The 16,497-nt window shown below is 51.5% G+C and overlaps 1 protein-coding gene across 9 annotated transcripts in view; it reads left to right on the forward strand.

Annotated features, from left to right (window-relative positions):
* ALG1 (ALG1 chitobiosyldiphosphodolichol beta-mannosyltransferase) overlaps positions 1 to 16,497 on the forward strand; it is a 51,213-nt gene that overhangs the window by 33,831 nt on the left and 885 nt on the right. Inside the window, exons 1-12 of one of the 9 annotated variants that reach the window (XR_013411530.1) lie at positions 3,724 to 3,956; positions 4,843 to 4,920; positions 5,045 to 5,148; positions 7,385 to 7,533; positions 9,101 to 9,190; positions 9,590 to 9,700; positions 10,426 to 10,547; positions 10,733 to 10,771; positions 11,422 to 11,481; positions 12,954 to 13,064; positions 14,594 to 15,476; positions 15,708 to 15,783. Coding sequence is in view for 6 of the 9 variants with exons in the window: in XM_015125564.3 (XP_014981050.1) it covers positions 3,749 to 3,956; positions 4,843 to 4,920; positions 5,045 to 5,148; positions 7,385 to 7,533; positions 9,101 to 9,190; positions 9,590 to 9,700; positions 10,426 to 10,547; positions 10,733 to 10,771; positions 11,422 to 11,481; positions 12,954 to 13,064; positions 14,594 to 14,708; positions 15,708 to 15,783 (1,263 nt within the window). In the remaining 3 variants the exon portion in view is untranslated. Of the gene's footprint in view, positions 1 to 3,723; positions 4,125 to 4,146; positions 4,203 to 4,842; positions 4,921 to 5,044; positions 5,149 to 7,384; positions 7,534 to 9,100; positions 9,191 to 9,589; positions 9,701 to 10,425; positions 10,548 to 10,732; positions 10,772 to 11,421; positions 11,482 to 12,953; positions 13,065 to 14,593; positions 15,477 to 15,674; positions 15,784 to 16,497 lie in introns of those variants that run through there. The other 8 variants (XR_001441633.3, XR_013411529.1, XM_028841009.2 and 5 more) reach the window with 8 other exon arrangements.

The raw sequence follows: 16,497 nt of genomic DNA on the forward strand, positions 1-16,497 counted from the left end.
GAGGCAAACTTCCTTAGAGGGGCACCGTCCAGTTGAAATAGAATTGGAGCTACAAAGGTGAGCCATGTGTGCATTTCAACATTTCCTAGCAGCCACATCCAAGAGAGCGGCAATAAGCGGGTGAAGTTAATTTTAACGATCTAGTTTATTTGACCCAAGATTTAAAATATTATAATTACATCTGTAATCAATATAGAAATGATTTATTTTTATTTTTCTCATACTAAGTCTTTGAAATTGATGAGTAGTTTACGTTCACAACACTATTATTTTATTTTATTTTTTATTTTATTTATTTATTTATTTTTGAGATGGAGTCTCGCTCTGTAGCCCAGGCTGGAGGGCAGTGGCGCGATCTCGGCTCACTGCAAGCTCCGTCTCCCAGGTTCACGCCATTTTCCTGCCTCAGTCACCCGAGTAGCTGGGACTACAGGCGCCCGCTACCACCCCCGGCTAATTTTTTGTATTTTTAGTAGAGATGGGGTTTCACTATGTTAGCCAGGATGGTCTCGATCTCCTGACCTCGTGATCCGCCTGCCTCGGCCTCCCAAAGTGCTGGGATTATAGGGGCCGGCCTTTATTATTTTATTTTTAAGAGACAGGGTCTCACTCTGTTGCCCAAGCTGGAGTGCAGTGGCATGGTCATAGTTCACTGCGGTGTTGAGCTCCTGGGCTCAAGGGACCCTCCTGCTTTAGCCTCCCAAGTAGCTGGCACTACAGGTGTAAGCCACCATGCCAGGCTGGGCACATTTCATTTCAGACTATCCACATTTCAAGGGCTTGAAGGTCACATGTAGCTGGTATACTGGGCAGTGTCTTAGTTTTGTGCTACTACAACAGAATACCTGAGACTGAGGAATTTATTTTTATTTATTTATTTTTTTTGAGACGGAGTCTCGCTCTGTCGCCCAGGCTGGAGTGCAGTGGCGCGATCTCGGCTCACTGCAAGCTCCGCCTCCCGGGTTCACGCCATTCTCCTGCCTCAGCCTCCTGAGTAGCTGGGACTACAGGCGCCCGCCACTGCGCCCGGCTAATTTTTTGTATTTTTAGTAGAGACGGGGTTTCACCGTGGTCTCGATCTCCTGACCTTGTGATCCGCCCGCCTCGGCCTCCCAAAGTGCTGGGATTACAGGCGTGAGCCACCGCGCCCGGCCGACTGAGGAATTTATAAAGAAAAGAAATTCATTTGGCTCATAGTTCTGGAGGCTGGGAAGTCCAGTTCAAGGGGCTGCATCTGGCGGGGGTCTTCTTGCTGTATCATCCCACGGTGGAGGGCAGAAGGGCAAGAGAGCTAGAGAGAGAGAAGAGAAAGAAGCTAAACTCACTCCTTTATCAGGAACACGCTTTTGCAATAACAGCATGAATCCATTCATGAGGGCAGAGGCCTCAGGAAAGATTCCATCTCTCAACACTGTTGCATGGAGAATGAAGGTTCCAACATACGAACTTTAGGGCACACACTTAAACCACAGCAGAGAGTGAGGACCTAGCGTCCTTATTTATTTCACTCAGTGTGAACGTGCATCTATTTCCTTGCAGAAGTTTTCATGTTGGTTTCCTGGGCGCTGTCCCAAACCTTGCTGGGGATGTTATATGTATGCACACCACGTTATCTTTCTAAAAGCCAAACAATTTTGAATTCAGAAACATACTTGGTTCCAAGGGCTTCAGTTAAGAGATTACAGATCTGTAACAATAATGAAAAGAACACCACTAAAGTGTGTATTTGATGCTCCCTATGTGCAGGTGCTAGGTTACGGTTTCTCCACCTTTTCATGTCATCATGGCTCTTTTTTCTACCCCTGGAGTGTTTTTAGACATGTTAATCCTGAAAAATCTTTAATAAGAGGCTTATTGAGATACTATTCACGTACCATAAAATTCACCTTTTAAATGTGTACAGTTTCACAGTGGTTTTCAGTATATTCACAAAGTTGTGCAGCCATCGCTGTCTACCTCCAGAATGTTTTTGCCACCCCAAAAAGAAATCCCACGCACATTCGCAGAAACTCCCTATTCCCCCCTCCCCAGCCTCTGGCAACCATGAATCAACTTTCTGTATCTATGGTTTGACCTACTGTGGATATTTCATATAAATGGAATCATACAATGCGTGGCCTTTTGTGTCTGGCTTCTCTCACTCAGCGTGATGTTTTCAAGGCTCATCTGTGTTGCAGCACATATCAGTACTTTATTCTTTTTTATGGATGAATAACATCGCCTCCTAGGGAAGCCCCTCCTGCTCTGATGAGCTAAGAGGATGAGGATTATGGAGATGACAAACCAAAAGTAGACAGCTAGGCCAGGTGTGGTGGCTTACGCCTGTCATCCCAGCACTTGGAGAGGCCGAGGCCGGCAGATCACTTGAGGTCAGGAGTTCAAGACCAGCCTGGCCAACATGGTGAAACCTGGTCTCTACTAAAAATACAAAAATTAGCTGGGCGTGTTGGCACGCAACTGTGATCCCAGCTACTTGGGATGCTGAGGCAAGAGAATCACTTGAACCTGGGAGGCAGAGGTTGCAGTGAGCCGAGACTGCACCCCTGCACTCCAGCCTGGGCGACAGACTGAGACTCCATCTCAAAACAAACAAACAAACAAACTAACAAACAAAAAAGGAGACACCTGGGAAACCTTGGGTGGGAGGCTGCGGGAGCTGTGGACAGACTGCACTCCATTCATCACTCATCCGCTGATGAGCCTTTGGGTGGTTTCCACGATTTGATTCTTGTGGACAGTGCTGATATTTATTTACAAGTTTTTGTTTGGAAACCTGTTTTTCATTCTCCTAGGTGTATACCTGGGAATGCTATTGCTGGGTCATGTGGTAATTCTATGTTGAATCTAATGAGGGACCACCAACTGTTTTCCACAGTGGCTGGGCCAGTTACATGCCCAATGGCCGAAGATGAGGGTTCCTCATGTACTGCCCCATGAAATTTTATTTTACTTATTTATTTTTTTGAGACAGGGTCTTGCTTTGTCACTTAGGCTGGAGTGCAGTGGTGTGATCATAGTTCACTGCAGCCTCGACCTCCCTGGGCTCAGGTGATCCTCCCAGCTCAGTCTCCCGAGTAGCTGGGACTACAGGCACACGCTACCATCATTTTTTTTGGTATTCTTTGTAGAGATGGGATTTCACTATGGTGCCTAGGCTGGTCTTGAACTCCTGAGCTCAAGTGATCCTTCTGCCTCAGCTTCCCAAAGTGCTGGGATTACAGGCGTGAGCCACTGCTTTCAGCGTTCATGAAATTTTAATACTGCAGATATACTGCAGGCTTGTGTATTGCATCGATATCGGTGCTTTATACACAAAAAGGGTAAGGATGTTTTGCTCCCCAAGAACCATTTATCTCCCCTTGGGAGCACCACTGGGAACCCAGGTTCCAAGGGAAGCTTGTCATTGTCATTACTTCTGCTAATCCTTGACAACCCCTCAAGCGGGTGCCAACCATCCTGAACAAAATCTGAGGCTCCAAGGGAGATTGAGTGACTTATCCATATGTCCCAATACAGCAACAGCATTACTTTAGTCGGGGAAATACACTGCTGTGTAGGGAATCTGGTGTATGTGCATGTGTACTACAACTAATAAATCTTGGCCCCAGGGGCTCCTGGGGGTTCCCTGGACCCCTCTTAGGGAACCGCATCCCCATCTCGTCCTCTCTCGGTCCACTTCGGAGGCTCGGTCTGCGGCTGCGCACAGCGCGCGGAAGCGCGGTCACGTGACTGTTGCGGGGCCGCCAAGATGGCGGCGTCCTGGTTGGTCTTCCTGGCGCTGTGTCTGCTGTTGCCGCTGCTGCTGCTGGGAGGATGGAAGCGCTGGCGGCGGAGGCGGGCGGCCCGGCATGTAGTAGCCGTGGTGCTGGGCGACGTGGGCCGCAGCCCCCGTATGCAGTACCACGCGCTGTCTTTGGCCATGCACGGCTTCTCGGTGACCCTCCTGGGGTTCTGCAGTGAGTGGCCAAGGGTCTGGGAGGGAGGATGCTCTCTCATCCTTTGATCCTCGGTTCTAACCGCCCTGGGGAGTCGAGGCGGAAGTGCTCCTTTTGTCGCTGCCTTTGGGCAGCTCTCCGAGATTGGACGAGCGGGTTCTGCCCAGCCTTTCCTGGGTGGATCACTAGGTATAGCCGGCGTTAATCTTGCCACGTGTCAGAAATGTGTTAAGTGAATCCATTGCGTGGTCTCACGTAATTCTCCTAGTAAGTGGAACCCAGGTGCGTGGGACTCCAGGGCTAGTGCTGCTAGCTACGTCTGTGTGCAGCTACTCTTGTCAAGCTATGTCTGAGTTGACAGGATATCTCATTCCTCATCCCTCAACGCAGAGCTCTGCAGACAAATGTTTCATTTGTTCTTCATGTCCATCTTTTACCCACAGTGTGCAGGGCAGCGGTGTCTGCTCCTTCATTATTCTCCACGTTGGTATCTTGAGAGGGTAGCTCAACCCCATCTCAGGGAGAAGTGGGAACAGCACTAGTTGCCTTTAATCCCTGTTTAGAGTCTGCTAGGGTGATGGGGTAGAGTGGGACTTCCTAAGGATGGCTCTGTGGTGAGAAAATTCCACTATCCAGAGAATCTAGATTAGTTTAATTGAGCACGTACTGTTTGCCAGGCGTTGTGTTAAGTGAAGGTAGGTAAGATTCAGGCCCTCTCTCTGTGGGCTATCTAGAGGAATCTGAACAAGAATTGGCCGCATTCTCTGTTCTGGCTAGTGAGGAACAGAGAGAGATTTTGAAATATTTTACTTTCCAAAACACTCTTCGTGATTCAGCCTGAGTTGGGAGATTATCTGACTTTAGATTGCTGCTTCTGGTACATTAAAGGGATCATTCTCATTTTCAGACTCCAAACCCCATGATGAGCTCCTGCAGAACAACAGAATTCAGATCGTGGGGCTGACAGAACTTCAGAGTCTTGCAGGTAGGATGCAGTCAACTCCAGAATCCTCTGCATCCGTGAGCTGGGGGCAGGGGGTGTGTGTTTGAAAAGCCTGGCAGATTGCCAGATGCTCCTTTGGTAGTCACAGGTGTTTTCTGACTTGCAGTTGGGCCCCGAGTTTTCCAGTACGGAGTCAAAGTTGTATTTCAGGCTATGTACTTGCTGTGGAAGTTGATGTGGAGGGAGCCAGGTGACTATATCTTTCTCCAGGTGTGTATCAGCCTCTGCCTCCCTCTGTGAGAACCATGTTAACGGTTTATTTTCCAGCACAAATTAGTAATATATTGCATATTCATATGTGTGTGTTGTGTGTATAAAAGTTTAAAGATGTGAGTCTTTAAACATGCACAAATTGGTAATAAATTGCATATTCGTGTGTGTGTGTTGTGTGTATAGGTATTTAAAGACATGAGTAGGAGCCTATGGTATGTGTCTATGGCACCTATCCATGCTGTCTGTGTCATTACAGATAGTCTTACATTGTACTGACTGTGTATCTAAGTGTTTTCCATGTATTAACTCATTTAGTCCTCACAGTAACCCTAAGAAGTATTACATTTAGGTAATATAAGAACCTGTTTCTTAAGGTTGTTCTCATTTAGATGAGAAAACCTAGACCCAGAAAGGCTCTGTAAGTAGACCATCGCCATACAGCTAGGAAGTGGTGGAATCAGGGGATTTGAACGTAGGTAGTCAGTCTGGTTCTGTAGTATATATATATATACACGCACATATATGTATACACACACACACACACACACACATATATTTTTTTGAGACAGAGTTTCGCTCTTGTCGCCCAGGCTGGAGTGCAGTGGTGTGATCTCGGCTTACTGCAACCTCCGCCTCCTGGGTTCAAGTTATTCTCATGCCTCAGCCTCCTGAGTAGCTGGGATTACAGGCGTTCACCACCACGCCCAGCTAATTTTTGTATTTTTAGTAGAGTTGGAGTGTAGCCATGTTGGCCAGGCTGGTCTTGAACTCCTGACCTCAGGTGATCTGCCCGCCTCGGCCTCCCAAAGTGCTGGGATTACAGGTGTGAGCCACCGTGCCTGGCCTATCGTTATACTTTTAACCTCTTCCCTTGATCACTTTTTTTCTTTAAAAAATTTTTCTTTCTTTTCTAGCTGAAGAATACCTTTTTTTTTTCTTTTTTCAAATCAATTTTTAACATATAGAAGCACCTTCCTCTTTTATTTATTTATTTTTATTTTTCCTGAGATGGAGTCTCTCTCTTACACAGGCTGGAGTGCAGTGGCGCGATTTTGGCTCACTGCACCCTCTGCCTCCCGTGTTCAAGTGATTTTCCTGCCTCAGCCTCCTGAGTAGCTGGGATCACAGGCACGTACCACCATGCCTGGCTAATTTTTGTAATTTTTTTTTTTTTAGTAGAGATGAGTTTTCGCTATATTGGCCAGGATGGTCTTGAACTCCTGACCTCAGGTGGTCCACCTGCCTCGGCCTCCCAGAGTGCTGGAATTACAGGCATGAGCCACTGCGCCCCACACCTTCCTCTTTTAATAGGCAGCCTTGAATTCCAATATGTGAGGTACCATACTACATGTATTTAGTCTCATGTTAATGCATACTCAGATTCTTCCTGATTTTGTTTTTACTTTTACACATAGTGCAGCTCCAAGCACAGTGAGCCTATGCCTTTTGCATAAGTCCAGTTTCTTTCTTAGGATAAATTCCTAATAATGGAATTGTGTAATCAAAGTTGATGCATTTTAAAGATGTGTATGTTATTGGATAGCTTTAGAGTAAGGCTGGGCCGGTTTGGCCGCTGCTGAGTGGAGGGTGTGCCTTCTCCCCCATGCTCGCCACCACCAGCTGTTGTTAGACTTTTTTAGAATTTGCATTCTGACAGGTGAAAAATGCCATCTCTTTCTTCTGTTTTTTGCCTCCTTGATTATTGACGATCTTGAACTTTTCAGGTTGGTTTTGTTTGTTTGGTTTTATTTGTTTGTTTGTTTGTTTTAGAGACAGAGTCTAGCTCTGTCGCCCAGGCTGGAGTGCCGTGGCACAATCATAGCTTAACTGTAGCCTCATCCTCCTGGGCTCAAGTGATCCTACCTCCTCAGCCTCCTGAGTAGTTGGGGCTACAGGCGTGTCCTATCACACCTGGCTAATTTTAAAATTTTTGTAGAGATGAGGGCTCACTGTGTTTCCTAGGCCGGTCTTGAACTCCTGGGCTCAAATGATCCTCATGCCCGGGCCTCCCAAAGTGTTGGGATTACAGGCATCAGCCACCGCACCTGGCCCATTGTGTTTCTTTTATGACTTTTTACACCTATTTTGGTGGTGGGGAAGGTCTTTCTTCTGCTTATTATCAAGAGCTCTGTAAAGGTAATAGACTCATCACCATGTGTGTTGTGACTATTTTTACTTGGTTTATTGCCGAGCATGGTTTGGGTTTCGTCCTCTTCAAGTCTCTCTTTCCTAGAACCCCCCAGGTCTGCCGAGCATTGCTGTCTGCTGGTTCGTGGGCTGCCTTTGTGGAAGCAAGCTCGTCATTGACTGGCACAACTATGGCTACTCCATCATGGGTCTGGTGCATGGCCCCAGCCACCCCCTCGTTCTGCTGGCCAAGTGGTGAGAGTCTGGGAAGAGGGTAAAATACCGTCCCCCAAACCACTCAAGGATGAGTGAGAAGAAGGGCCATTGTGGGCCTCCGGAATCTGGTTCCTTGTGTGCTCTGCAGGAGGTGGGGTGAGGCTGGTGAATCAGGCCAAATGCTGGTTCCAGGTGATAGAAACAGGCCTCAGCAAAGGACCACATTTTTTGGCCCATGAAATGGAAGTGTCTGGGGAAATGGCTGGTTTCAAGCTCAGCAGTGTCCCTGGGACCCAGCTCATGTCTGTCTCCACACTCCCTTCTGGTGGTGGTTCCCGGAGCTCTCCTAGCTCTCGTCCCCACCTAGGCTCAGTGGGGAGGGCAGCCCTCTCTGATTGGCTCATGTCAGTTACCTGCCTTCCTCTGATCTGCCTATTGAGGCCAGGGGGCAAGTGCTCCAGTAGAAGAGCTGGGTCTCAGGAGCATCCATATCCCATGGACAGAGGGTGTGTGAGAGCAGATTCCCAAATTGAAACCCAGGGCTGCTGTTGGGAGCTGGAGAAGTGGGCCACAGTTGCTGTAGCTGATGAGACAGGGAGGGAAGAAGGGCCAGTGGTAGCGGTGGGACGTGGAGCTGGGAAGGTCGTCTGCTGTACCCTGAGCCTGACTATAACATGTCTGTTATACTCTGCACAGCCAGCCTTCATGTGCACATCCAGCCTCTGTGCATGTCCAGCCTCTGTGTGTACTTCCAGCCTTGGGCCACTGGCTGGCTGTGACCTTTACCCTGATGAGTTTGTTCACTGGCAGTGGTGACAGCAGCAGCAGACAGCTCAATTGAGCAAACTGAGCAAAATGCTTAATGGTGAGCACCTGCTGCATGCCAATCCTCCAGCCAAGACCTTTTTGTATTTTACCTCGTTCAATCTCCATGCACCTCAGGAGGGTGTACCTTTTACAAGTTAGGAAACTGAGGCTGAGAACGATTACGCCTCTTGCCACATAGCTAAGTGTGAGGACCAAAATGTCATCCCAGGCAACCCCATTTCCGAGCTTTCTCCGCATCTTGAGAGAGGAACAGGCCATGATACCCTGGCGGTGATATCGCTCATGCCCTGTTCCGGCTCTCCCCTGCGATCAGGGCTCAGTCTCCATTAGGAGAGAACGTGTACAGCGTTCACTGAATCCCTTTGCTCCACATTGAGAGCAAGCCGTGGCTTTACAGCCTTTGCAGTGGCAGCACAGGGTGGCTGAGACCCACTAGTGAGGCCTTTTACAGCAAGAGAGAGGATGTCCACTTTGGCAGTGATACACAGTGTCCTTTTATTGATTTTTTCAATTTGTATGTATTTATTTGAGGCAGAGTCTTGCTCTGCTGCCCAGGCTGGAGTGCAGTTTCCTTTCAAAGTGATCGTATTTAAGCCAATAAATGACACAACATAAAGAAAGGTGTATACAGCATAAAGAAAGAGCACTGGCACAGGTGGGACTCAGGGAGTACAGACTCTCCCAGCTCTGCGGCCTTTTCTCTGTTGAGGGATGTCGAGTCACGTGGTGGTGGTAGCAGAGGCCTATGGCTCTGCTGACTGCTAATCCCTCTTTTCAGGTACGAGAGGTTCTTTGGGCGCCTGTCCCACCTGAACCTGTGCGTTACCAATGCCATGCGGGAAGACCTGGCGGAGAACTGGCGCATCAGGTACCAAGGCCTGGGACTACGGCGGCCTGGGACTACGGCGGCCTGGGACTACGGTGGCCTGGGAGAGGCACAGGGCCCCTGATTGGCTGCAGTGAGAGCTGCCTTGCCTGCTGCGGCCGTGCTGGCGAGGCAGTTTGAAATACTGAGGGCCTGGGAGGTGGTCCCTGGTTTGGGAAGCCGGGGGAGGAAGGGGCAGAGTTTCTTTCCCAGCCAGCCAGGGGGTCCAGGCAGTTTTGGTCCTAGGACGTCTCTGTGCATTCCCAAGTAATTGCAAGGCTTCTTGTCATCGTCTGAGAGTTGGATTCCCCAAGCATCCTTCTTTTCCTGGAGCCTCTGAGTCCTCTATTCCTGAGGCCTTTCTTCAGCCCTCCCAATAGCCCCGCCATGATTTCATTGCAGTGCTGTGACTGTCTACGACAAGCCGGCATCTTTCTTTAAAGAGACACCTCTGGATCTGCAGCACTGGCTCTTCATGAAGCTGGGTGGCACGTACTCTCCGTTCAGGGCCCGGTAGGTCTCCCATCCTCAGCTGCCTTCTCTCCTGCTTGCCACTGCCCTGGGCTCTCCCCTTCTCCCTGAAGACCTGGGAACCCACTCATCCAGGGGTTGGCAAACTAAGGCCACAGGCCAGTCTCCTGCTTTTGTAAATCAAGTTTCACTGGGACACAGCACACTCATTCCCTTCTGAGTTGTCTGCAGCCGCCTTTGAACTACAACAGCAGAACAGAGAACCTGTGGCCCACAAAGCCTGAAGTATTTACTCTCTGGCCCTTTAAGAAATGTTTGTGGACCCCTGCGCTGTCTTACTCTCCTGCCAGTGGGTTCCCAGGCCTGTGGCAGGATCTGTGGACCTGTGTGTCCCCTGGGGTGTCTCATGGGGCTGAGGAGGGAATCTTTGTGCAGGTCCACACACCCTGAGGTGTGCCCTGGGTAAGCTGGGGTGGTGTGGGAGGGCACCCCAGCACCCTCATCTTGAGTCCAGGGGATGATAAGACAGTAAGTCCCATGGAGGAAAGGAATGAGTCAGTCTTGTTTGCTGTTGTAACCTTAGCACCCAGCAACAATATTAGAGAAAGCAAGCCCGGGCCTCAGATGGCAGGGGTGGCCTGGTACTGCTGATGCGGCCGGGCACCCCAACCTTTCGGAGCCTGCAGGCCTCACCACAGCAGAGATGCCCGTCCTGGGTCCTGGGCCTGCTCTGTGGCCTCTCACAGGCTTTTTTCCTGCTCCTTCAGCTCAGAACCTGAGGACCCAGCCACAGAGCGGTCGGCCTTCACGGAGCGGGATGCTGGGAGTGGGCTGGTGACGCGTCTCCGCGAGCGGCCGGCCCTGCTGATCAGCAGCACGAGCTGGACAGGTCTGCACGACCCCTGGGGCACTTGGGGTTGGTGTGACGGGCACCCGGCCAACCTGTGTTCTCCTCACCCCTGCCAGTCCTGCATGCCCCCACCCCACCACGGTCTCAGTGAGAAGGGGAGGGCATGTGAGCTGGAAGAGGGGTGTCTGGAAACGGGCCCCTGACATTCAGTTCTCTTCTTGTAGAGGACGAAGACTTCTCCATCCTGCTGGCAGCTTTAGAAAGTAGGTGTGTGGCTGCGGTGAGGAGCTCTGGGTTTGTTGGGGGCCCCTGAGCTGTGAGCTGCTTGCCTGGCCTGCAGCATGTTCCTGTCCCGGTCCACTGGGTGGGGCAGCCTGGGGACAGCAGGGGTGGTGGAGGTGGGCCGCTATGAATCCCCATTGGGTCACAGAGTGACCAGGCTCTCAGGCCGATATGCCCTCTCCAGGAGAGTGTCTCACAGAGCCTGGTGGCCTCCCCGCCAGAGCAGTGCCCTTTCTCCGCCTGACCAGGTGACTCTGGCTATTGTTTATTTAAACATTTTTTTCTGAATGGGCGCGGTGGCTCACACCTGTAATCCTAGAACTCTGGGAGGCTGAGGCAGGCAGATCACCTGAGGTCAGGAGTTTGAGACCAACCTGGCCAACATGGCGAAACCCTGTCTCTACTAAAAATACAAAAATTAGCCAGGTATGGTGGCGGGCGCCTGTCATCCCAGCTACTCGGGAGGCTGAGGCAGGAGAATTGCTTGAATGCGGGAGGCAGAGGTTGCAGTGAGCTGAGATCGTGCCACCGCATTCCAGCCTGGGTGACAGAGCGAGACTCTGTCAGGGAAAAAAAAAAAAAAAATTCTATCAGAAATTCCATGTAGACTTGTTTCTTTTTTTAAACACAGAGTTTGAACAACTGATTCTTGATGGACACAAGCTTCCTTCTCTCGTCTGTGTGATAACAGGTACCGCCTGGGACCCTGGGTGTCTGTTTGGCTGGGGGAGGGCGGACAGGGAGGGGCACGCAGCCTTTGTCCTGCGCTTCCCATGATCTTGTCTCCTTAATCCTCACTGCAGCTCTCTGCCATAGGGTCTTATACTGCTTGGCATGGGGGAAACTGAGGCTCAGAGGGTTTCATAGCTGGGCAGGGAGCCCAGATTTGAATCTGCAGATAACAGGCTTTTACTTTCTCAGTAGTTTTCAAGCATCTCTTTGTTGTTGTTGTTACATCACTGGTGTCTTTTTTTTTTTTTTTTGGAGACAGAGTCTCTGTCGCCCAGGCTGGAGTGCAATGGCGCAATCTTGGCTCACTGCAACCTCCGCCTCCCATGTTCCAGCAATTCTCCTGCCTCAGCCTCCTGAGTAGCTGGGATTACAGGCACCCTGTACCACACCCGGCTAATTTTTGTATTTTTAGTAGAGATGGGGTTTCACCATGTTGGCCAGGCTGGCCTCGAACTCCTGATGTTAGGTGATCCACCCACCTTGGCCTCCCAAAGTGCTGGAATTACAGGCACGGACCACTGTGCCCGGCCACGTCATTGGTGCCTTAACCAAGCCTCTTTTAATTTTTCAAACGGAGGCCGGGCTCGGTGGCTCAAGCCTGTAATCCCAGCACTTCGGGAGGCCGAGACGGGCGGATCACGAGGTCAGGAGATCGAGACCATCCTGGCTAACACGGTGAAACCCCGTCTCTACTAAAAAATACAAAAAACTAGCCGGGCGAGGTGGCGGGCGCCTGTAGTCCCAGCTACTCGGGAGGCTGAGGCAGGAGAATGGCGTAAACCTGGGAGGCGGAGCTTGCAGTGAGCTGAGATTCGGCCACTGCGCTCCAGCCCGGTCAACAGAGCAAGACTCCGTCTCAAAAAAAAAAAAAAAAAAAAAAAAAAAAATTGTTCAAACGGAAGAGCCCCTGTCCCACAGTTACTGCTTCTGAGCACTTTTGAGGTGATTCAGTGAAGAAGGAGAAAAGCAGAAGCAGTGTGGGAAGAGGCAGGGTCTGGGCCAGCTACTGGTCCTGCTCTCCTCCCTCCTCTGGCCTCCAGGCTGCCAGGAGTAGCTTGGAACCCACGCCATGTGCTCTGGGGGCTGTGGCAGGGCAGGGGGAGCCTTCGTGTCCCCTGTGCACACCACAGACAAAAGGCTGGGTCCATCTAGTGGGCGGTCAGGTGCCAGGCCAGTGCTTACCCCGCTGTGTTTGCAGCCCGAGGCAGCTGGCTGCAGGTGCAGGGCTGTGCCTCAGGGGTCAGGGTGCACACCCCTGCAGGGCTTGGGGCTCCTGGGTTGCTTCTGGAAGGACCCGGATGGGGCCTGGCTGGAGCTGCCGAGGGGTGGGGCTTCTGGGAAAGGGATCCCTCCTGGGGGGAGTCTTGGGCCTGGGGCCATGTGACAGGGACAGAGACGGGTCCATGGCAGTGTCTGCTCTTCTCTGTGAAGGCAAAGGGCCTCTGAGGGAGTATTACAGCCGCCTCATCCAGCAGAAGTGTTTCCAGCGTGTCCAGGTCTGCACACCCTGGCTGGAGGCCGAGGACTACCCCCTGCTTCTAGGTGAGAGGCTGGCAGGAGGCTCAGGAGGAGGCGGGGCCTTCAGTGGGGGAAACAGGTGGGTGGAATGGAATTTTCCTGAAAAGGTGGCTCTGGAGGCCACTTGGGGACAGGGCCTGGCCTGCTGCCGAGACCTCTGGCTGAACTCCCAGGAGGAGGCTACTTCCTGGTGTGCCAGCCCCTCCCTGCCAGGTGACCCCAGAGGCTGTTTACTAAGGGGTTTGAGGAGGCCACGTCCTTTCAGCCTGCCACGCCCTCCATTCAGTCCTCTTCCTTCCCACAGGAGGGCTGGGCCTCGGGTTGGGGCCACTGTTGCCCAGGTGTGGGAGGGCAGTGGCTTTGGGAGGTACAGGGACGATGTGTCAAACAGCGTCGCCTCTCCCAGTGAGATGGTTCTCCCTCGCCTCCGTCTCTTTCCCGTTGATTTCTCCAAGTGGGGAGTCGGCTTGGTCCTGATGTGTCTCTAGAGCCGCATCTTCCAGCCTTGAGTGAGCAGAGCAGTTGGAGGCTGAGGGCCTTTTCCTGGCAGGACTCTCTAGCTAGTCTCTTTTTTAGACAGTTTCGCTCCGTCGCCTATGCTGGAGTGCACGATCTCATTTCATGCAACCTCCGCCTCCTGGGTTCAAGCGATTCTCCCACCTCAGCCTCCTGAGTAGATTACAGGATTACAGGAGCCCGCCACAACACCTGGCTTATTTTTGTATTTTTAGTCGAGACGGGGTTTCACCATGTTGGCCACACTGGTCTCGAACTCCTGACCTCAAGTGATTCTCCTGCCTTGGCCTCTCTTAAGTGCTGGGATTCCAGGCATGACCCATCACGCCTGGCCCCGGCTAGTCTTTAGAAATGTTAAGCTATTTGGCTTTATTTTCACGGTGACAGCTGGTTTGTGGTGGGTGTGCTGTGGTTTATTATTATTATTATTATTTTGAGACGGAGTTTCGCTGTTGTAGCCCAGGCTGGAGTGCAATGGTGCGATCTTGGCTCATCTCTACCTCCGCCTTCCCGGGTTCAAGCGATTCTCCTGCCTCAGCCTCCTGAGTAGCTGGGATTACAGGCACCTGCCACGACGCTCGGCTAATTTTGTATTTTTTTTAGTAGAGATGGGGTTTCACCATGTTGGCCAGGCTGGTCTTGAACTCCTGACCTCAGGTGATCTGCCCACCTTGGCCTCCCAAAATGCTGGGATTACAGGTGGGAGGTGAACCTGGGAGGTGGAGGTTGCAGTGAGCCAAGATTGTGCCACTGCACTCCAGCCTGGGTGACAGAGTGAGACTGTCTCAAAACAAAACAAAACAACAACAACAACAAAACCAAATTGTGGTTACGTAGAAAAAGTGTCAACTTACATTTTCAGATGTCCCAGCCAGGCCGTGTGGCTGCTTGGCCAGCTTAAGTCACTTGTGTTTGGGGCTGTCGGGGGCCTTTTCTGATTTTCACTCCCCTTCGGCGGTGTTGCCTCACTGTGCTGGGAGGATCTGTGTTCCCAGGGCAGAGGCCAGCGCTCTGACCGCACCCCTCTTGCCTAGCAGGGTCGGCAGACCTGGGTGTCTGTCTGCACACGTCCTCCAGTGGCCTGGACCTGCCCATGAAGGTGGTGGACATGTTCGGGTGCTGTTTGCCTGTGTGTGCCGTGAACTTCAAGTGGTAGGAGCAGAACCCGAATCTTTCTGGGGATAGCTTCGCAGATCCACCGCTGAGGGGGACGCAGTGCAGAGCGAGCTGCCCACAGTGAGGCCCTGCCCCTCGGTCAGTGCAGCACACACTGGAGCCCACTAGGAGGAGCCCTGCGGTTACTGTGGCTGGGCTTGAGCCTCACGGAAGTCGTTGCTTCCATTTAGAGCTCGTGTTACATTTAGGTTGATGCAAAAGTAATCACGGTTTTTGCCACTAAAAATGGCAATTACTTTTGCACCAACTTAATATGAAAAAAAAGCATCTTAAATACTAGAACTCCACTTGGGGCTTTTGCTCCTAGAGTAGAATTGGCGGGAATTGCCTGCAGGCTTACATGGTTTTCTTTGTTTCTCTCCCACCATGTCCCTTTTGGCCAAGCTCACATGGTGGGTTTGAATCAGCTAAATGAGCGTCATGCTCTGGCCTCACTCCACCCGGCACAGACGGGCATTTGGAAGGGCGGTGTTAGAAGAGATTCTAGAAGTAGTAGCCCCGGCGCAAGCTGAGTCCTTGGCCCCTGCTGAGGAGCCGGCCCCTGGATGGGATTCAGGGATATGCGCCCCTCGTGTGAGCTGAGCTCAGGGAAATGTGGGGATCATACCTGGTGCCCTAGAAAGGTCATCTTTTATGTGCTGAGCCAGTCCCCAGGGGGTTGCCTTTCCTTGTTCCATGGCCATGGAGTTAAGAAAAGCATGCAAAAATAATTCTTCAGTCCGTGAAGAGCATCCAACACAGAAGGTACAAACCCTCCTTAAGGCTCCCTCCTCAAATCGGTTTGGCCATTTTGATGTGTAACCCTCCCAGGCCTTTATACCCTTCAGATGCCAAATCTCAGAACTAGCTCCCTGAAACCACACCCCCAGCCTGGCCTGAGCGTGGTGGGGGGTGGGGGGTGGGAGCCCAGGTGGGCACCCCAGGGTCTGGTGTCTTCTGCAGGCAGCTCTGAGGCTCCCTTGGTTCTCCCTGCAGTTTACATGAGCTGGTGAAGCATGAAGAAAACGGCCTAGTCTTTGAGGACTCCGAGGAACTGGCAGCTCAGCTGCAGGTAGCCACGTCTGCCACACGCCAGGGTGGGGAGGGTTGTGGAGACTGGCACCGAGCCACGCTCCCTGATTCCTGCTTCCCACAGCCAGGGTGGGACCATGTGGGGTCTGGCGGAAAAGCTAGGGAGGGAGCAGAGGTCACAGAGGCCGGCCTACTCTGCTGTCCCGTTTCAGTACAGTAGGCTGGGGAAAGTTAGGACACACCCCCACCTGCCCTCTGGATTTATGGAGCTGACACTCCACAAATGATGCTGGAGCCGGTGGGCTGGGCTGCAGTTCAGGAAGTGATGAGGATCAGGTAGGCGGCCAAAGGGAGCTTCTGGGACCCGCCTTGAAAGATGAGTGGAATTCTGCAGAGGTTACTTGTTTCTTGTTGCAAAAAGTAACACATCATTCTTGCCAACAGAATGATTGGCAGGATTTTCAGTAAAGGTCCAGGTCGGAAGTCATTTAGACTGGGTCCCCCAGTCTCTGTCAGAACCATGGGACTCTGCTGTGGTGTGAAAGTAGCCACAGATCATCTGTAGATGAAGGGGTGTGGCTTTGTTCCAATAAAACTTTATATACAGACAGGCTGTGGGCTGGATTTGGCCTGCAGGCTGTAGTTTGTGCTCCTTGATTCAGACAGTTTAGCAAGGCTGAAAAGAACACTGACACCCCCTTGTTACGCACAGATGCGTGGGATTGTGTTGGCCAGAGGCCGAGAGGAGGGTGCT

This window comes from Macaca mulatta, chromosome 20 (assembly GCF_049350105.2).
Source record: "Macaca mulatta isolate MMU2019108-1 chromosome 20, T2T-MMU8v2.0, whole genome shotgun sequence".
Lineage (NCBI taxonomy): Eukaryota > Metazoa > Chordata > Mammalia > Primates > Cercopithecidae > Macaca > Macaca mulatta.